This window comes from Argopecten irradians, chromosome 4, assembly GCF_041381155.1.
Source record: "Argopecten irradians isolate NY chromosome 4, Ai_NY, whole genome shotgun sequence".
In the NCBI taxonomy this organism is placed as follows: domain Eukaryota; kingdom Metazoa; phylum Mollusca; class Bivalvia; order Pectinida; family Pectinidae; genus Argopecten; species Argopecten irradians.
Window position 1 is genome coordinate 12,819,162 of NC_091137.1, and position 16,644 is coordinate 12,835,805.

The following is a 16,644-nucleotide window of genomic DNA, read 5'->3' on the forward strand; positions in this document are numbered from 1 at the left end:
AACAACATCGGAGCGAAAGGTCAACTCAACCATTAACCAGGGAAAACAGTTTCTTCTGTACAAAGTAGCCACAACAGCTGGTAAAAAAAAAAGAACAAAGACAGTTACAAACAATGAGGCAGTCCTACTATATGGATTCTACAATCTAACGCTCCCGCGAACAACAGAAAAAGCACAGTTGCTGCTCGCAACTGTCACGATTTACCAATTTACGCGGCACCAACGCACTAGTTAGATATTACTATCAGGAAAAACAGCATCAAACATTCTGAAACGAAGACAAAACCGGAATTAACCCCAACATCGGTACTAACATACAGTTAGTTAAATTATCATCCTTCGAACACGGTTGTCTATCTTCCAACCACGAACAGACACAACGGTCGAAGAAACCGTCCTGTAGAGTACATTAGTGAGGTGGAATACAGTAACAAACAAAACCATGCTGTAAACAACTAAGTACAAAATTCAAACTGTAAACGCTTCTCACATCAAACTGGCTCAAAACAACTGGAGTCGTCGGCCCTTTTAACATCTTCATCTCTGACAGGCTCAACAGGTACAAAACACAGTACACCGATTTGACTACAAACGACCGGGAAGGTCTTTACCTACATGGTTTCATACCCTGAGCTAAAACAGCGGACAAACAGGGTCTCTGTTAGCAACTATCGCAGTTCGACCACTGGTCACCGGGAAGTTCCACTTCTCGCTCTCAGGGTATAATCGACCTCGAACACATAGTACTCTTCATCTGCGCGGCGAGTACCTCACCAACTGCAACAACTTCGGCTACAACTTCGCGCACTCGACACTTCAAACCACGGCCAGTGACTACTAAACACCCAGAAGCAATGTTCGACATACAATCTCTTCTGTATACGTATTTCATCAACTCTACAAGATCCCTGTCTGTATACATCACATTCCGACTTCCATCTATAAACACAATGTGCAGCTAGCGGTGCTACAATATCCTTCCAGCCGTCGACATCACAGACCGACACAAGTACAAAGGGAAGTACGCTGTCAACATCATCGAGCGGAAGTACAGCAACTGTAACGGAAAGTTCTTCTGTACAAAGTAGCACAGCTGGTAGCACAACTGTTACAATGCAGTCTACTAGTGAGTCTTCAAGCAAAGCTCCCGCGACAACGAAGAGCACAGTTGCTGCTAGCACTGGCACGATTACCACCTCGTCTAACTCGTCTAATACAGTTAGTGAAACATCATCATCGACACTGTTGTCTTCTCCAACCACACAATCAACCGGCAAAACGTCTGTAAGTACAGTTGGTGGCAGTACAACAACACCAGCTGTAACTACTAGTACAAATGTACCTGTAAGTTCACATTCACCTGGTCAAGCAACTGAGTCGTCGACCGTTTCTACTTCTTCATCTACAGGCTCAACAGGTCAAAACACGTCACCAGTGTCCACATCGACCGGAAGCTTTACTAGTGGTTCATCTGGGCCAACAGCAACAGCAGGGTCTTCTGTGACAACATCGCAGTCGACCACTGTCTCCGGAAGTTCCACTTCTCCAGCAGGTACTTCTACCTCGACAAGTACTCTTCCTTCGGCGAGTACCTCACCAACTGCAACAACTTCGGTCGGCACTTCAACCACGGCAGGGTCTACTACACCCGGAAGCAATGTCGCTACAAGCTCTTCTGTACGTGTTTCATCAACACAATCTACAAGTCCTGTCGTAACATCTTCGACTCCAGCTATAAACACAATGGCTGCTAGCGGTGCTACAATATCCTTCCAGCCGTCGACATCACAGACCGACACAAGTACAAATGGAAGTACGCTGTCAACATCATCGAGTGAAAGTACAGCACCTGTAACGGAAAGTTCTTCTGTACAAAGTAGCACAGCTGGTAGCACAACTGTTACAATGCAGTCTACTAGTGAGTCTACAAGCAAAGCTCCCGCGACAACGAAGAGCACAGTTGCTGCTAGCACTGGCACGATTTCCAGTTCCGCACCAAGCACAGTTGTTACGACAGAAACCTCACATTCTGAAACGATGACACCGATTACCACCTCGTCTAATACAGTTAGTGAAACATCATCATCGACACTGTTGTCTTCTCCAACCACACAATCAACCGGCAAAACGTCTGTAAGTACAGTTGGTGGAAGTACAACAATACCAGCTGTAACTACTAGTACAAATGTACCTGTAAGTTCACATTCAACTGGTCAAACAACTGAGTCGTCGACCATTTCTACTTCTTCATCTACAGGCTCAACAGGTCAAAACACGTCACCAGTGTCTACATCGACCGGAAGCTTTACTAGTGGTTCATCTGGGCCAACAGCGACAACAGGGTCTTCTGTGACAACATCGCAGTCGACCACTGTCACCGGAAGTTCCACTTCTCCTTCAGGTATTTCGACCTCGACAAGTACTCTTCCTTCGGCGAGTACCTCACCAACTGCAACAACTTCGGTCGGCACTTCAACCACGGCAGGGTCTACTACACCCAGAAGCAATGTCGCTACAAGCTCTTCTGTACGTGTTTCATCAACACAATCTACAAGTCCTGTCGTAACATCTTCGACTCCAGCTATAAACACAATGGCTGCTAGCGGTGCTACAATATCCTTCCAGCCGTCGACATCACAGACCGACACAAGTACAAAGGGAAGTACGCTGTCAACATCATCGAGCGGAAGTACAGCACCTGTAACGGAAAGTTCTTCTGTACAAAGTAGCACAGCTGGTAGCACAACTGTTACAATGCAGTCTACTAGTGAGTCTTCAAGCAAAGCTCCCGCGACAACGAAGAGCACAGTTGCTGCTAGCACTGGCACGATTTCCAGTTCCGCACCAAGCACAGTTGTTACGACAGAAACCTCACATTCTGAAACGATGACACCGATTACCACCTCGTCTAATACAGTTAGTGAAACATCATCATCGACACTGTTGTCTTCTCCAACCACACAATCAACCGGCAAAACGTCTGTAAGTACAGTTGGTGGCAGTACAACAACACCAGCTGTAACTACTAGTACAAATGTACCTGTAAGTTCACATTCCACTGGTCAAGCAACTGAGTCGTCGACCGTTTCTACTTCTTCATCTACAGGCTCAACAGGTCAAAACACGTCACCAGTGTCCACATCGACCGGAAGCTTTACTAGTGGTTCATCTGGGCCAACAGCAACAGCAGGGTCTTCTGTGACAACATCGCAGTCGACCACTGTCTCCGGAAGTTCCACTTCTCCAGCAGGTACTTCTACCTCGACAAGTACTCTTCCTTCGGCGAGTACCTCACCAACTGCAACAACAACTTCGGTCGGCACTTCAACCACGGCAGGGTCTACTACACCCGGAAGCAATGTCGCTACAAGCTCTTCTGTACGTGTTTCATCAACACAATCTACAAGTCCTGTCGTAACATCTTCGACTCCAGCTATAAACACAATGGCAGCTAGCGGTGCTACAATATCCTTCCAGCCGTCGACATCACAGACCGACACAAGTACAAATGGAAGTACGCTGTCAACATCATCGAGTGAAAGTACAGCACCTGTAACGGAAAGTTCTTCTGTACAAAGTAGCACAGCTGGTAGAACAACTGTTACAATGCAGTCTACTAGTGAGTCTACCAGCAAAGCTCCCGCGACAACGAAGAGCACAGTTGCTGCTAGCACTGGCACGATTTCCAGTTCCGCACCAAGCACAGTTGTTACGACAGAAACCTCACATTCTGAAACGATGACACCGATTACCACCTCGTCTAATACAGTTAGTGAAACATCATCATCGACACTGTTGTCTTCTCCAACCACACAATCAACCGGCAAAACGTCTGTAAGTACAGTTGGTGGCAGTACAACAACACCAGCTGTAACTACTAGTACAAATGTACCTGTAAGTTCACATTCAACTGGTCAAACAACTGAGTCGTCGACCATTTCTACTTCTTCATCTACAGGCTCAACAGGTCAAAACACGTCACCAGTGTCTACATCGACCGGAAGCTTTACTAGTGGTTCATCCGGGCTAACAGCGACAACAGGGTCTTCTGTGACAACATCGCAGTCGACCACTGTCACCGGAAGTTCCACTTCTCCTTCAGGTATTTCTACCTCGACAAGTACTCTTCCTTCGGCGAGTACCTCACCAACTGCAACAACTTCGGTCGGCACTTCAACCACGGCAGGGTCTACTACACCCGAAGCAATGTCGCTACAAGCTCTTCTGTACGTATTTCATCAACACAATCTACAAGTCCTGTCGTAACATCTTCGACTCCAGCTATAAACACAATGGCAGCTAGCGGTGCTACAATATCCTTCCAGCCGTCGACATCACAGACCGACACAAGTACAAAGGGAAGTACGCTGTCAACATCATCGAGCGGAAAGTACAGCACCTGTAACGGAAAGTTCTTCTGTACAAAGTAGCACAGCTGGTAGCACAACTGTTACAATGCAGTCTACTAGTGAGTCTACAAGCAAAGCTCCCGCGACAACGAAGAGCACAGTCGCTGCTAGCACAGGCACGATTTCCAGTTCCGCACCAAGCACGGTTGTTACGACAGAAACCTCACATTCTGAAACGATGACACCGATTACCACCTCGTCTAATACAGTTAGTGAAACATCATCATCGACACTGTTGTCTTCTCCAACCACACAATCAACCGGCAAAAACGTCTGTAAGTACAGTTGGTGGCAGTACAACAATACCAGCTGTAACTACTAGTACAAATGTACCTGTAAGTTCACATTCAACTGGTCAAGCAACTGAGTCGTCGACCGTTTTCTACTTCTTCATCTACAGGCTCAACAGGTCAAAACACGTCACCAGTGTCCACTACATCGACCGGAAGCTTTACTAGTGGTTCATCTGGGCCAACAGCGACAACAGGTTCTTCTGGGTCTTCTGTGCACAACATCGCAGTCGACCACTGTCACCGGAAGTTCCACTTCTCCAGCAGGTATTTCTACCTCAACAAGTACTCTTCCTTCGGCGAGTACCTCACCAACTGCAACAACTTCGGTCGGCGTTCAACCACGGCAGGGTCTACTACACCCGGAAGCAATGTCGCTACAAGCTCTTCTGTACGTGTTTCGTACAACTGCGTCAACAGGCGGATCAGGTGAACATTTTACTACTTCACAAACAATATCGACAGGAACAGATTCGTCAAGTATATCCACTGCACCGGGAATGGGCTCTACATTTACTAGCGCATCCCAAACTACAACAGCAATGGAGAACACAAGCAGTGGTTCTTCACCAACAATGGAGACACCACTTTCCTCAGAAAGAACGTCGCAATCAAGTTCCACACCTGGAGGTTCCATATCCCCAACCAGTCCTTCATCAAAGTCTAACACGACAACCCCATCGGAGATTTCCCTTCAAATGCTACATTTCCAATAACTGGTTCAACCGCCGGGAGCTCTGCTACACCTGGAACTGTAGTTGTTGCCATCGAGTTCAACCATAACCGATTCGACTACACACTCGAATAATCCTGATGTAACATCAGCTTCAACTCCCTCTATGAACACAATGGGCGGTGAAAATATATCTATGTCTTCTCCTACTACAACTACACATATAACCATCAGTACGAACGAAAGCATGGTGCCTTCTACTAGTGGAATCACTACAACTGTTACAGATGAACCCTCTGTTCATAGCACTGACGGTGGAATGACAACGTCTGCAGTGCAGCCATCAAGTGAATCTTCCAGCAGCAGTGGATCGACTCCAACTAGTACAATGAAAACAAGTACTGGTCCTGAGTCTAGCTCCGTATCAAGTAATCTTGTCACAGATGAAATAACGACATTATCGTCAAAGACAGCGACTTCAGTTTCGTCAAGTACATCAAATGAAGCATCCGAATCAACTGTGTCGTCTTTGCCTGTCACTCAATCCACCGGCCAGCCATCAACAACTTTATTGAGTGAGGTTACAACTGCGTCAACAGGCGGATCAGGTGAACATTTTACTACTTCACAAACAATATCGACAGGAACAGATTCGTCAAGTATATCCACTGCACCGGGAATGGGCTCTACATTTACTAGCGCATCCCAAACTACAACAGCAATGGAGAACACAAGCAGTGGTTCTTCACCAACAATGGAGACACCACTTTCCTCAGAAAGAACGTCGCAATCAAGTTCCACACCTGGAGGTTCCATATCCCCAACCAGTCCTTCATCAAAGTCTAGCGCGACAACCCCATCGGAGAGTTCCCCTTCAAATGCTACATTTCCAATAACTGGTTCAACCGCCGGGAGCTCTGCTACACCTGGAACTGTAGTTGCATCGAGTTCAACCATAACTGATTCGACTACACACTCGAACAATTCTGATGTAACATCAGCTTCAACTCCCTCTATGAACACAATGGGTGGTGAAAATATATCTATGTCTTCTCCTACTACAGCTACACACATATAACCATCAGTACGAACGAAAGCATGGTGCCTTCTACTAGTGGAATTATTACAACTGTTACAGATGGACCCTCTGTTCATAGCACTGACGGTGGAATGACAACGTCTGCAGTGCAGCCATCAAGTGAATCTTCCAGCAGCAGTGGATCGACTCCAACTAGTACAATGAAAACAAGTACTGGTCCTGAGTCTAGCTCCGTATCAAGTAATCTTGTCACAGATGAAACAACGACATTATCGTCAAAGACACCAACTTCAGCTTCGTCCAGTACAACAATTGAAGCATCGGAATCAACTGTGTCGTCTTTGCCTGTCACTCAATCCACCGGCCAGCCATCAACAACTTTATTGAGTGAGGGTACAACTGCGTCAACAGGCGGATCAGGTGAACACTTGACCACTTCACAAACAATATCGACAGGAACAGATTCGTCAAGTATATCCACTGCACCGGGAATGGGCTCTACATTTACTAGCGCATCCCCAACTACAACAGTAATAGTGAACACAAGCAGTGGTTCTTCACCAACAATGAAGACACCACTTTCCGCAGAAAGAACGTCGCAATCAAGTTCCACACCTGGAGGTTCCATATCCCCAACCAGTCATTCATCAAAGTCTAGCGCGACAACCCCATCGGAGAGTTCCCCTTCAAATGCTACATTTCCAATAACTGGTTCAACCGCCGGGAGCTCTGCTACACCTGGAACTGTAGTTGCATCGAGTTCAACCATAACCGATTCGACTACACACTCGAACAATTCTGATGTAACATCAGCTTCAACTCCCTCTATGAACACAATGGGCGGTGAAAATATATCTACGTCTTCTCCTACTACAGCTACACATATAACCATCAGTACGAACGAAAGCATGATGCCTTCTACTAGTGGAATCACTACAACTGTTACAGATGGACCCTCTGTTCATAGCACTGACGGTGGAATGACAACGTCTGCAGTGCAGCCATCAAGTGAATCTTCCAGCAGCAGTGGATCGACTCCAACTAGTACAATGAAAACAAGTACTGGTCCTGAGTCTAGCTCCGTATCAAGTAATCTTGTCACAGATGAAACAACGACATTATCGTCAAAGACACCGACTTCAGCTTCGTCCAGTACATCAATTGAAGCATCCGAATCAACTATGTCGTCTTTGCCTGTCACTCAATCCACCGGCCAGCCATCAACAACTTTATTGAGTGAGGGTACAACTGCGTCAACAGGCGGATCAGGTGAACATTTTACTACTTCACAAACAATATCGACAGGAACAGATTCGTCAAGTATATCCACTGCACCGGGAATGGGCTCTACATTTACTAGCGCATCCCAAACTACAACAGCAATGGAGAACACAAGCAGTGGTTCTTCACCAACAATGGAGACACCACTTTCCTCAGAAAGAACGTCGCAATCAAGTTCCACACCTGGAGGTTCCATATCCCCAACCAGTCCTTCATCAAAGTCTAACATGACAACCCCATCGGAGAATTTCCCTTCAAATGCTACATTTCCAATAACTGGTTCAACCGCCGGGAGCTCTGCTACACCTGGAACTGTAGTTGCATCGAGTTCAACCATAACCGATTCGACTACACACTCGAATAATCCTGATGTAACATCAGCTTCAACTCCCTCTATGAACACAATGGGCGGTGAAAATATATCTCGTCTTCTCCTACTACAACTACACATATAACCATCAGTACGAAAGAAAGCATGGTGCCTTCTACTAGTGGAATTATTACAACTGTTACAGATGGACCCTCTGTTCATAGCACTGACGGTGGAATGACAACGTCTGCAGTGCAGCCATCAAGTGAATCTTCCAGCAGCAGTGGATCGACTCCAACTAGTACAATGAAAACAAGTACTGGTCCTGAGTCTAGCTCCGTATCAAGTAATCTTGTCACAGATGAAATAACGACATTATCGTCAAAGACAGCGACTTCAGTTTCGTCAAGTACATCAAATGAAGCATCCAAATCAACTATGTCGTCTTTGCCTGTCACTCAATCCACCGGCCAGCCATCAACAACTTTATTGAGTGAGGGTACAACTGCGTCAACAGGCGGATCAGGTGAACACTTGACCACTTCACAAACAATATCGACAGGAACAGATTCGTCAAATATATCCACTGCACCGGGAATGGGCTCTATATTTACTAGCGCATCCCCAACTACAACAGTAATAGAGAACACAAGCAGTGGTTCTTCACCAACAATGAAGACAACACTTTCCGCAGAAAGAACGTTGCAATCAAGTTCCACACCTGGAAATTTCATATCCCCAACCAGTCCTTCATCAAAGTCTAACACGACAACCCCATCGGAGAGTTCCTCTTCAAATGCTACAACTCCAATAACTGGTTCAACCTCCGGGAGCTCTGCTACACCTGGAACTGTAGTTGCATCGAGTTCAACCATAACCGATTCGACTACACACTCGAACAATTCTGATGTAACATCAGCTTCAACTCCCTCTATGAACACAATGGGTGGTGAAAATATATCTACGTCTTCTCCTACTACAGCTACACATATAACCATCAGTACGAACGAAAGCATGGTGCCTTCTACTAGTGGAATTATTACAACTGTTACAGATGGACCCTCTGTTCATAGCACTGACGGTGGAATGACAACGTCTGCAGTGCAGCCATCAAGTGAATCTTCCAGCAGCAGTGGATCGACTCCAACTAGTACAATGAAAACAAGTACTGGTCCTGAGTCTAGCTCCGTATCAAGTAATCTTGTCACAGATGAAACAACGACATTATCGTCAAAGACACCAACTTCAGCTTCGTCCAGTACAACAATTGAAGCATCCGAATCAACTATGTCGTCTTTGCCTGTCACTCAATCCACCGGCCAGCCATCAACAACTTTATTGAGTGAGGGTACAACTGCGTCAACAGGCGGATCAGGTGAACATTTTACTACTTCACAAACAATATCGACAGGAACAGATTCGTCAAGTATATCCACTGCACCGGGAATGGGCTCTACATTTACTAGCGCATCCCAAACTACAACAGCAATGGAGAACACAAGCAGTGGTTCTTCACCAACAATGGAGACACCACTTTCCTCAGAAAGAACGTCGCAATCAAGTTCCACACCTGGAGGTTCCATATCCCCAACCAGTCCTTCATCAAAGTCTAACATGACAACCCCATCGGAGAATTTCCCTTCAAATGCTACATTTCCAATAACTGGTTCAACCGCCGGGAGCTCTGCTACACCTGGAACTGTAGTTGCATCGAGTTCAACCATAACCGATTCGACTACACACTCGAATAATCCTGATGTAACATCAGCTTCAACTCCCTCTATGAACACAATGGGCGGTGAAAATATATCTACGTCTTCTCCTACTACAACTACACATATAACCATCAGTACGAACGAAAGCATGGTGCCTTCTACTAGTGGAATCACTACAACTGTTACAGATGGACCCTCTGTTCATAGCACTGACGGTGGAATGACAACGTCTGCAGTGCAGCCATCAAGTGAATCTTCCAGCAGCAGTGGATCGACTCCAACTAGTACAATGAAAACAAGTACTGGTCCTGAGTCTAGCTCCGTATCAAGTAATCTTGTCACAGATGAAATAACGACATTATCGTCAAAGACAGCGACTTCAGTTTCGTCAAGTACATCAAATGAAGCATCCAAATCAACTATGTCGTCTTTGCCTGTCACTCAATCCACCGGCCAGCCATCAACAACTTTATTGAGTGAGGTTACAACTGCGTCAACAGGCGGATCAGGTGAACACTTGACCACTTCACAAACAATATCGACAGGAACAGATTCGTCAACTATCACCACTGCGCCGGGAATGGGCTCTACATTTACTAGCGCATCCCCAACTACAACAGCAATGGAGAACACAAGCAGTGGTTCTTCACCAACAATGAAGACAACACTTTCCGCAGAAAGAACGTTGCAATCAAGTTCCACACCTGGAAATTCCATATCCCCAACCAGTCCTTCATCAAAGTCTAGCACGACAACCCCATCGGAGAGTTCCTCTTCAAATGCTACAACTCCAATAACTGGTTCAACCGCCGGGAGCTCTGCTACACCTGGAACTGTAGTTGCATCGAGTTCAACCATAACCGATTCGACTACACACTCGAACAATTCTGATGTAACATCAGCTTCAACTCCCTCTATGAACACAATGGATGGTGAAAATATATCTACGTCTTCTCCTACTACAGCTACACATATAGCCATCAGTACGAAAGAAAGCATGGTGCCTTCTACTAGTGGAATCACTACAACTGTTACAGATGAACCCTTTGTTCATAGCACTGACGGTGGAATGACAACGTTTGCAGTGCAGCCATCAAGTGAATCTTCCAGCAGCAGTGGATCGACTCCAACTAGTACAATGAAAACAAGTACTGGTCCTGAGTCTAGCTCCGTATCAAGTAATCTTGTCACAGATGAAACAACGACATTATCGTCAAAGACACCAACTTCAGCTTCGTCCAGTACAACAATTGAAGCATCCGAATCAACTATGTCGTCTTTGCCTGTCACTCAATCCACCGGCCAGCCATCAACAACTTTATTGAGTGAGGGTACAACTGCGTCAACAGGCGGATCAGGTGAACACTTGACCACTTCACAAACAATATCGACAGGAACAGATTCGTCAACTATCACCACTGCGCCGGGAATGGGCTCTACATTTACTAGCGCATCCCCAACTTCAACAGTAATGGAGAACACAAGCAGTGGTTCTTCACCAACAATGAAGACAACACTTTCCTCAGAAAGAACGTCGCAATCAAGTTCCAAACCTGGAAGTTCCATATCCCCAACCAGTCCTTCATCAAAGTCTAGCACGACAACCCCATCGGAGAGTTCCTCTTCAAATGCTACAACTCCAATAACTGGTTTAACCGCCGGGAGCTCTGCTACACCTGGAACTGTCGTTGCATCGAGTTCAACCATAACTGATTCGACTACACACTCGAACAATCCTGCTGTAACATCAGCTTCAATTCCCTCTATGAACACAATGGGCGGTGGAAATGTAACTACAGCTATACATACAGCCAGCAGTACGAAAGAAAGCATGGTGCCTTCTACTAGTGGAATCACTACAAATGTTACAGATGAACCCTTTGTTCATAGCACTGACGGTGGAATAACAACGGCTGCAGTACAGCCATCAAGTGAATCTTCCATCAGCAGTGTATCGACTCCAACTAGTACAATGAAAACAAGTCCTGGTCCTGAATCTAGCTCCTTATCAAGTTATCTTGTAACAGATGAAACAACGGCATTATTGTCAAAGACACTGAGTTCAATTTCTTCTAGTACAACAAATGAAGCAGCCAGTGTTACATTGTCTCCACTGCCAGGCACCCATCAACCAGCAAGTTATGGTATATCCGATTCTTCATTAGAAATAATACGCTTGCTTGGTTTTTGTTTTAAAGTCTCGCTTGTTATTCTGTCATAATGTAAATGTTAGAATTGTGCGTAGCAATGTATAAGTATCGCCTTATTACTAATCGTGTTACAGCATTGTCCTTTGTGTCACCTGTCATTTGCCATAAGTCCATGCTGTAACTGAGTATGCGCTGTATGAGCATTTTAAGTAAAAACATAACAAAATTAGATAGTTTTTAAGGAAAGAACACATTGCCCATGTATTTGTTTGTGATGATCAAATAAAAACACGGAACTATATTGTCAAAAATCTGTATATCAGCGAAACAACTGCAAAATATAGCGCGCGCTTTCAGTAAATATAGAATATGAGTTAGTTTTTTTGTTGCAATGAACCTATATGATTACAGTGTTGCTGCAGCTACAAATTTTCTTTTTGTAATTGTAATAAGTAGCGTAACTGTATTTCATATGATATATTCTGTAATTGTCTTACTATACTGTGTCTAGAATTATTGCAATGTGTCGTTTTAATTGATAACTATACTTATTTGATTAAAGAACCTGTTCATGACTTCATAACTAACTTACTTTGCCATGGAGGATTAACAAATTGAAATTGAAATTGAAATCGATGTCGTTCTTTTGTTTCAAAGGTGACGTCAAATACATTTTTTTAAATCTCGCATCTCATTAGTCAAAATCAAATGTTTATTTATGACTGTATGGTCATCTGAACTTTATCCTAATTATGGTATCCACAAATATCCAGGCAACATAAAGCCATGAACTGATGTTTTAATCAGATTGTATTGTGTAAAAGAAATTAATTGTACTAATGAAATAATACCGCTTTATGTCAATGTGTTATACTACATCATAAGTAGTTTTCTTGAGGTAATCCAAACAAAATCAATCAGTTTTCCTAAGATACTCCAAACAGAATCAATTAGTTTTCCTAAGATACTCCAAACAAAATCAATCAGTTTACTTAAGGTACTCCAAACAAAATCAATCAGTTTTCTTAAGGTACTCCAAACAAAATCAATCAGTTTTCTTAAGGTACTCCAAACAAAATCAATCAGTTTTCCTAAGATACTCCAAACAAAATCAATCAGTTATCTTAAGGTTCTCCAAACAAAATCAATCAGTTTTCTTAAGGTATTCCAAACAAAATCAATCAAAACCACATACCTGTTTAAATACAATCAAAGAATATACTGATTAAAAGTTTTAGGAAAGACAACAATAGAATCATCATTCAAATACAATCCAAAAATAAGTATGAGGATTAAGCATACACATTTCCAAAACGTAAGAAACCAAAATAACATCATGAATTTTAAACAGGGTGTGTGACAGTCATTGTAACAATGTATCACAAAACTGTAGTCATATCTATAAATCAGCAACAATTGCAACAATGCACAACAATGTAACAATGTACAACATCGTAACAAAACAGTGTACAATAATGTAGCAATGTAACAATGTACAACAATGTACAAAAACGTAACAATATACAACAACGTAACTATGTGTAACAATGTACAATAATGTAACAATGTACAATAACGTAACGATGTACAACAACGTAACAATGTACAATAACGTAACAATATACAACAACGTAACAATGTACAACAACGTAACAATGTACAATAACGTAACAATGTACAACAATGTAACAATGTACAATAACGTAACAATATACAACAACGTAACAATGTACAACAACGTAACAATGTACAATAACGTAACAATGTACAACAACGTAACAATGTACAATAACGTAACAATGTACAACAACGTAACAATGTACAACAACGTAACGATTTACAACAACGTAACAATGTACAACAACGTAACAATGTACAATAACGTAACAATGTACAATAACGTAACAATGTACAATAACGTAACAATGTACAACAACGTAACAATGTACAACAACGTAACAATGTACAACAACGTAACAATGTACAACAACGTAACAATGTACAACAACGTAACAATATACAACAACGTAACAATGTACAATAACGTAACAATGTACAACAACGTAACAATGTACAACAACGTAACAATGTACAACAACGTAACAATGTACAATAACGTAACAATGTACAACAATGTACAACAACGTAACAATGTACAACAACGTAACAATGAACAACAATGTACAACAACGTAGCAATGTACAACAACGTAACAATGTACAATAACGTAACAATATACAATATCGTTACAATGTACAACAACGTAACAATGTACAATAACGTAACAATGTACAACAATGTAATAATGTACAATAACGTAACAATGTACAACAACGTAACAATTTACAACAACGTAACAATGTACAACAACGTAACAATATACAACAACGTAACAATGTACAACAACGTAACAATGTACAACAACGTAACAATGTACAACAACGTAACAATGTACAACAACGTAACAATGTACAACAACGTAACAATGTACAACAACGTAACAATGTACAACAACGTAACAATGTACAACAACGTAACAATGTACAACAACGTAACAATGAACAACAATGTACAACAACGTAACAATGTACAACAACGTAACAATGAACAACAATGTACAACAACGTAACAATGTACAATAACGTAACAATGTACAATAACGTAACAATGTACAATAACGTAACAATGTACAACAACGTAACAATATACAACAACGTAACAATGTACAACAATGTACAACAACGTAACAATGTACAATAACGTAACAATGTACAACAACGTAACAATGTACAACAACGTAACAATGTACAACAACGTAACAATGTACAACAACGTAACAATGTACAACAACGTAACAATGTACAATAACGTAACAATGTACAACAACGTAACAATGTACAACAACGTAACAATGTACAACAACGTAACAATGTACAACAACGTAACAATGTACAAAACGTAACAATGTACAACAACGTAACAATGTACAACAACGAATTAACAATGTACAACAACGTAACAATGTACAACAACGTAACAATGTACAAAACGTAACAATGTACAACAAGTAACAATGTACAAAACGTAAACAATGTCAACAACGTAACAATGTACAACAATGTAACAATGTACAACAACGTAACAATGTACAACAACGTAACAATGTACAACAACGTAACAATATACAACAACGTAACGATTTACAACAACGTAACAATGTACAACAACGTAACAATGTACAACAACGTAACAATGTACAACAACGTAACAATGTACAACAACGTAACAATGTACAACAACGTAACAATGTACAAAACGTAACAATTAACAACGTAACAATGTACAACAACGTAACAATGTACATACAACGTAACAATGTAACAACAACGTAACAATGTACAACAACGTAACAATGTACAACAACGTAACAATGTACAACAACGTAACAATGTACAACAACGTAACAATGTAACAACAACGTAACAAGTACAACAACGTAACAATGTACAACAACGTAACAATGTACAACAACGTAACAATGTACAACAACGTAACAATGTACAACAAAGAACAACAATGTACAACAACGTAACAATGTACAACAACGTAACAATGAACAACAATGTACAACAACGTAACAATGTACAACAATGTAACGTACACAATGTACAGACAACAAGTAACAATGTACAAAACGTAACATGACAACAACGTAACAATGTACAACAACGTAACAATGTAACAATAACATGACAACAATGTAACAACGTAACAATGACAACAATAACGTAACAATGTACAACAAACGTAACAATGGACAACAACGTAACAATGTACAACAACGTAACATGTAACAAGTAACAATGTACAACAACGTAACATGTAACACAACAGACAAAACGTAACAATGTACAATAACGTAACAATGTACAAGTAACGTAACAATGTACAACAACGTAACAATATGCAACAACGTAACAATGTAACAACGTAACAACAATGTACAACAACGTAACAATGTACAACAACGTAACAATGTACAGCAATGTAGCAATGTACAATAACGTAACAATATACAACAACGTAACAATATACAACAACGTAACAATGTACAACAATGTACAACAACGTAACAATGTACAACAACGTAACAATGTACAGCAATGTAGCAATGTAAAACAACGTAACAATATACAACAACGTAACAATATACAACAACGTAACAATATACAACAACGTAACAATGTACAACAATGTACAACAACGTAACAATGTACAAAACCATGTGTAACAACGTAACAATGTACAGCAATGTAGCAATGTACAACAACGTAACAATGTACAATAACGTAACAATGTACAACAACGTAACAATATACAACAACGTAACAATGTACAACAACGTAACAATATACAACAACGTAACAATGTACAACAACGTAACCATAAATAACAACGTAACAATGTACAACAACGTAACAATGTACAACAACGTAACAATGTACAACAACGTAACAATGTACAATAACGTAACAATATACAACAACGTAACAAAGAATACCATTGCAGTAAATTGTTCCAATAAAGCAATATGGTAGCATTATAATGATATATACAGTATACCACTGTAACTTTGTATAACGAAACATCAGAGACGATATTTATAACAAATAAAGCAATAGTATTGTGATGGTATATAACTGTATAACAATGTATTACACAATACATATTGTTGTTGGTTTTTTTTTTACAATAATGTGTTGCTGCTCGCCGTATT

The 16,644-nt window shown here is 41.6% G+C and overlaps 1 protein-coding gene across 1 annotated transcript in view; it reads left to right on the plus strand.

Moving 5' to 3' along the window:
- Nucleotides 1-16,644, plus strand: part of LOC138322105 (pneumococcal serine-rich repeat protein-like) — a 52,484-nt gene that overhangs the window by 12,113 nt on the left and 23,727 nt on the right. Inside the window, exons 10-15 of the mRNA XM_069266163.1 lie at nt 959-4,226; nt 4,326-4,617; nt 4,810-5,329; nt 5,525-6,212; nt 6,437-8,103; nt 8,163-11,861. Coding sequence (XP_069122264.1) covers nt 959-4,226; nt 4,326-4,617; nt 4,810-5,329; nt 5,525-6,212; nt 6,437-8,103; nt 8,163-11,861 — 10,134 coding nt within the window. The remainder of the gene's footprint in view (nt 1-958; nt 4,227-4,325; nt 4,618-4,809; nt 5,330-5,524; nt 6,213-6,436; nt 8,104-8,162; nt 11,862-16,644) is intronic.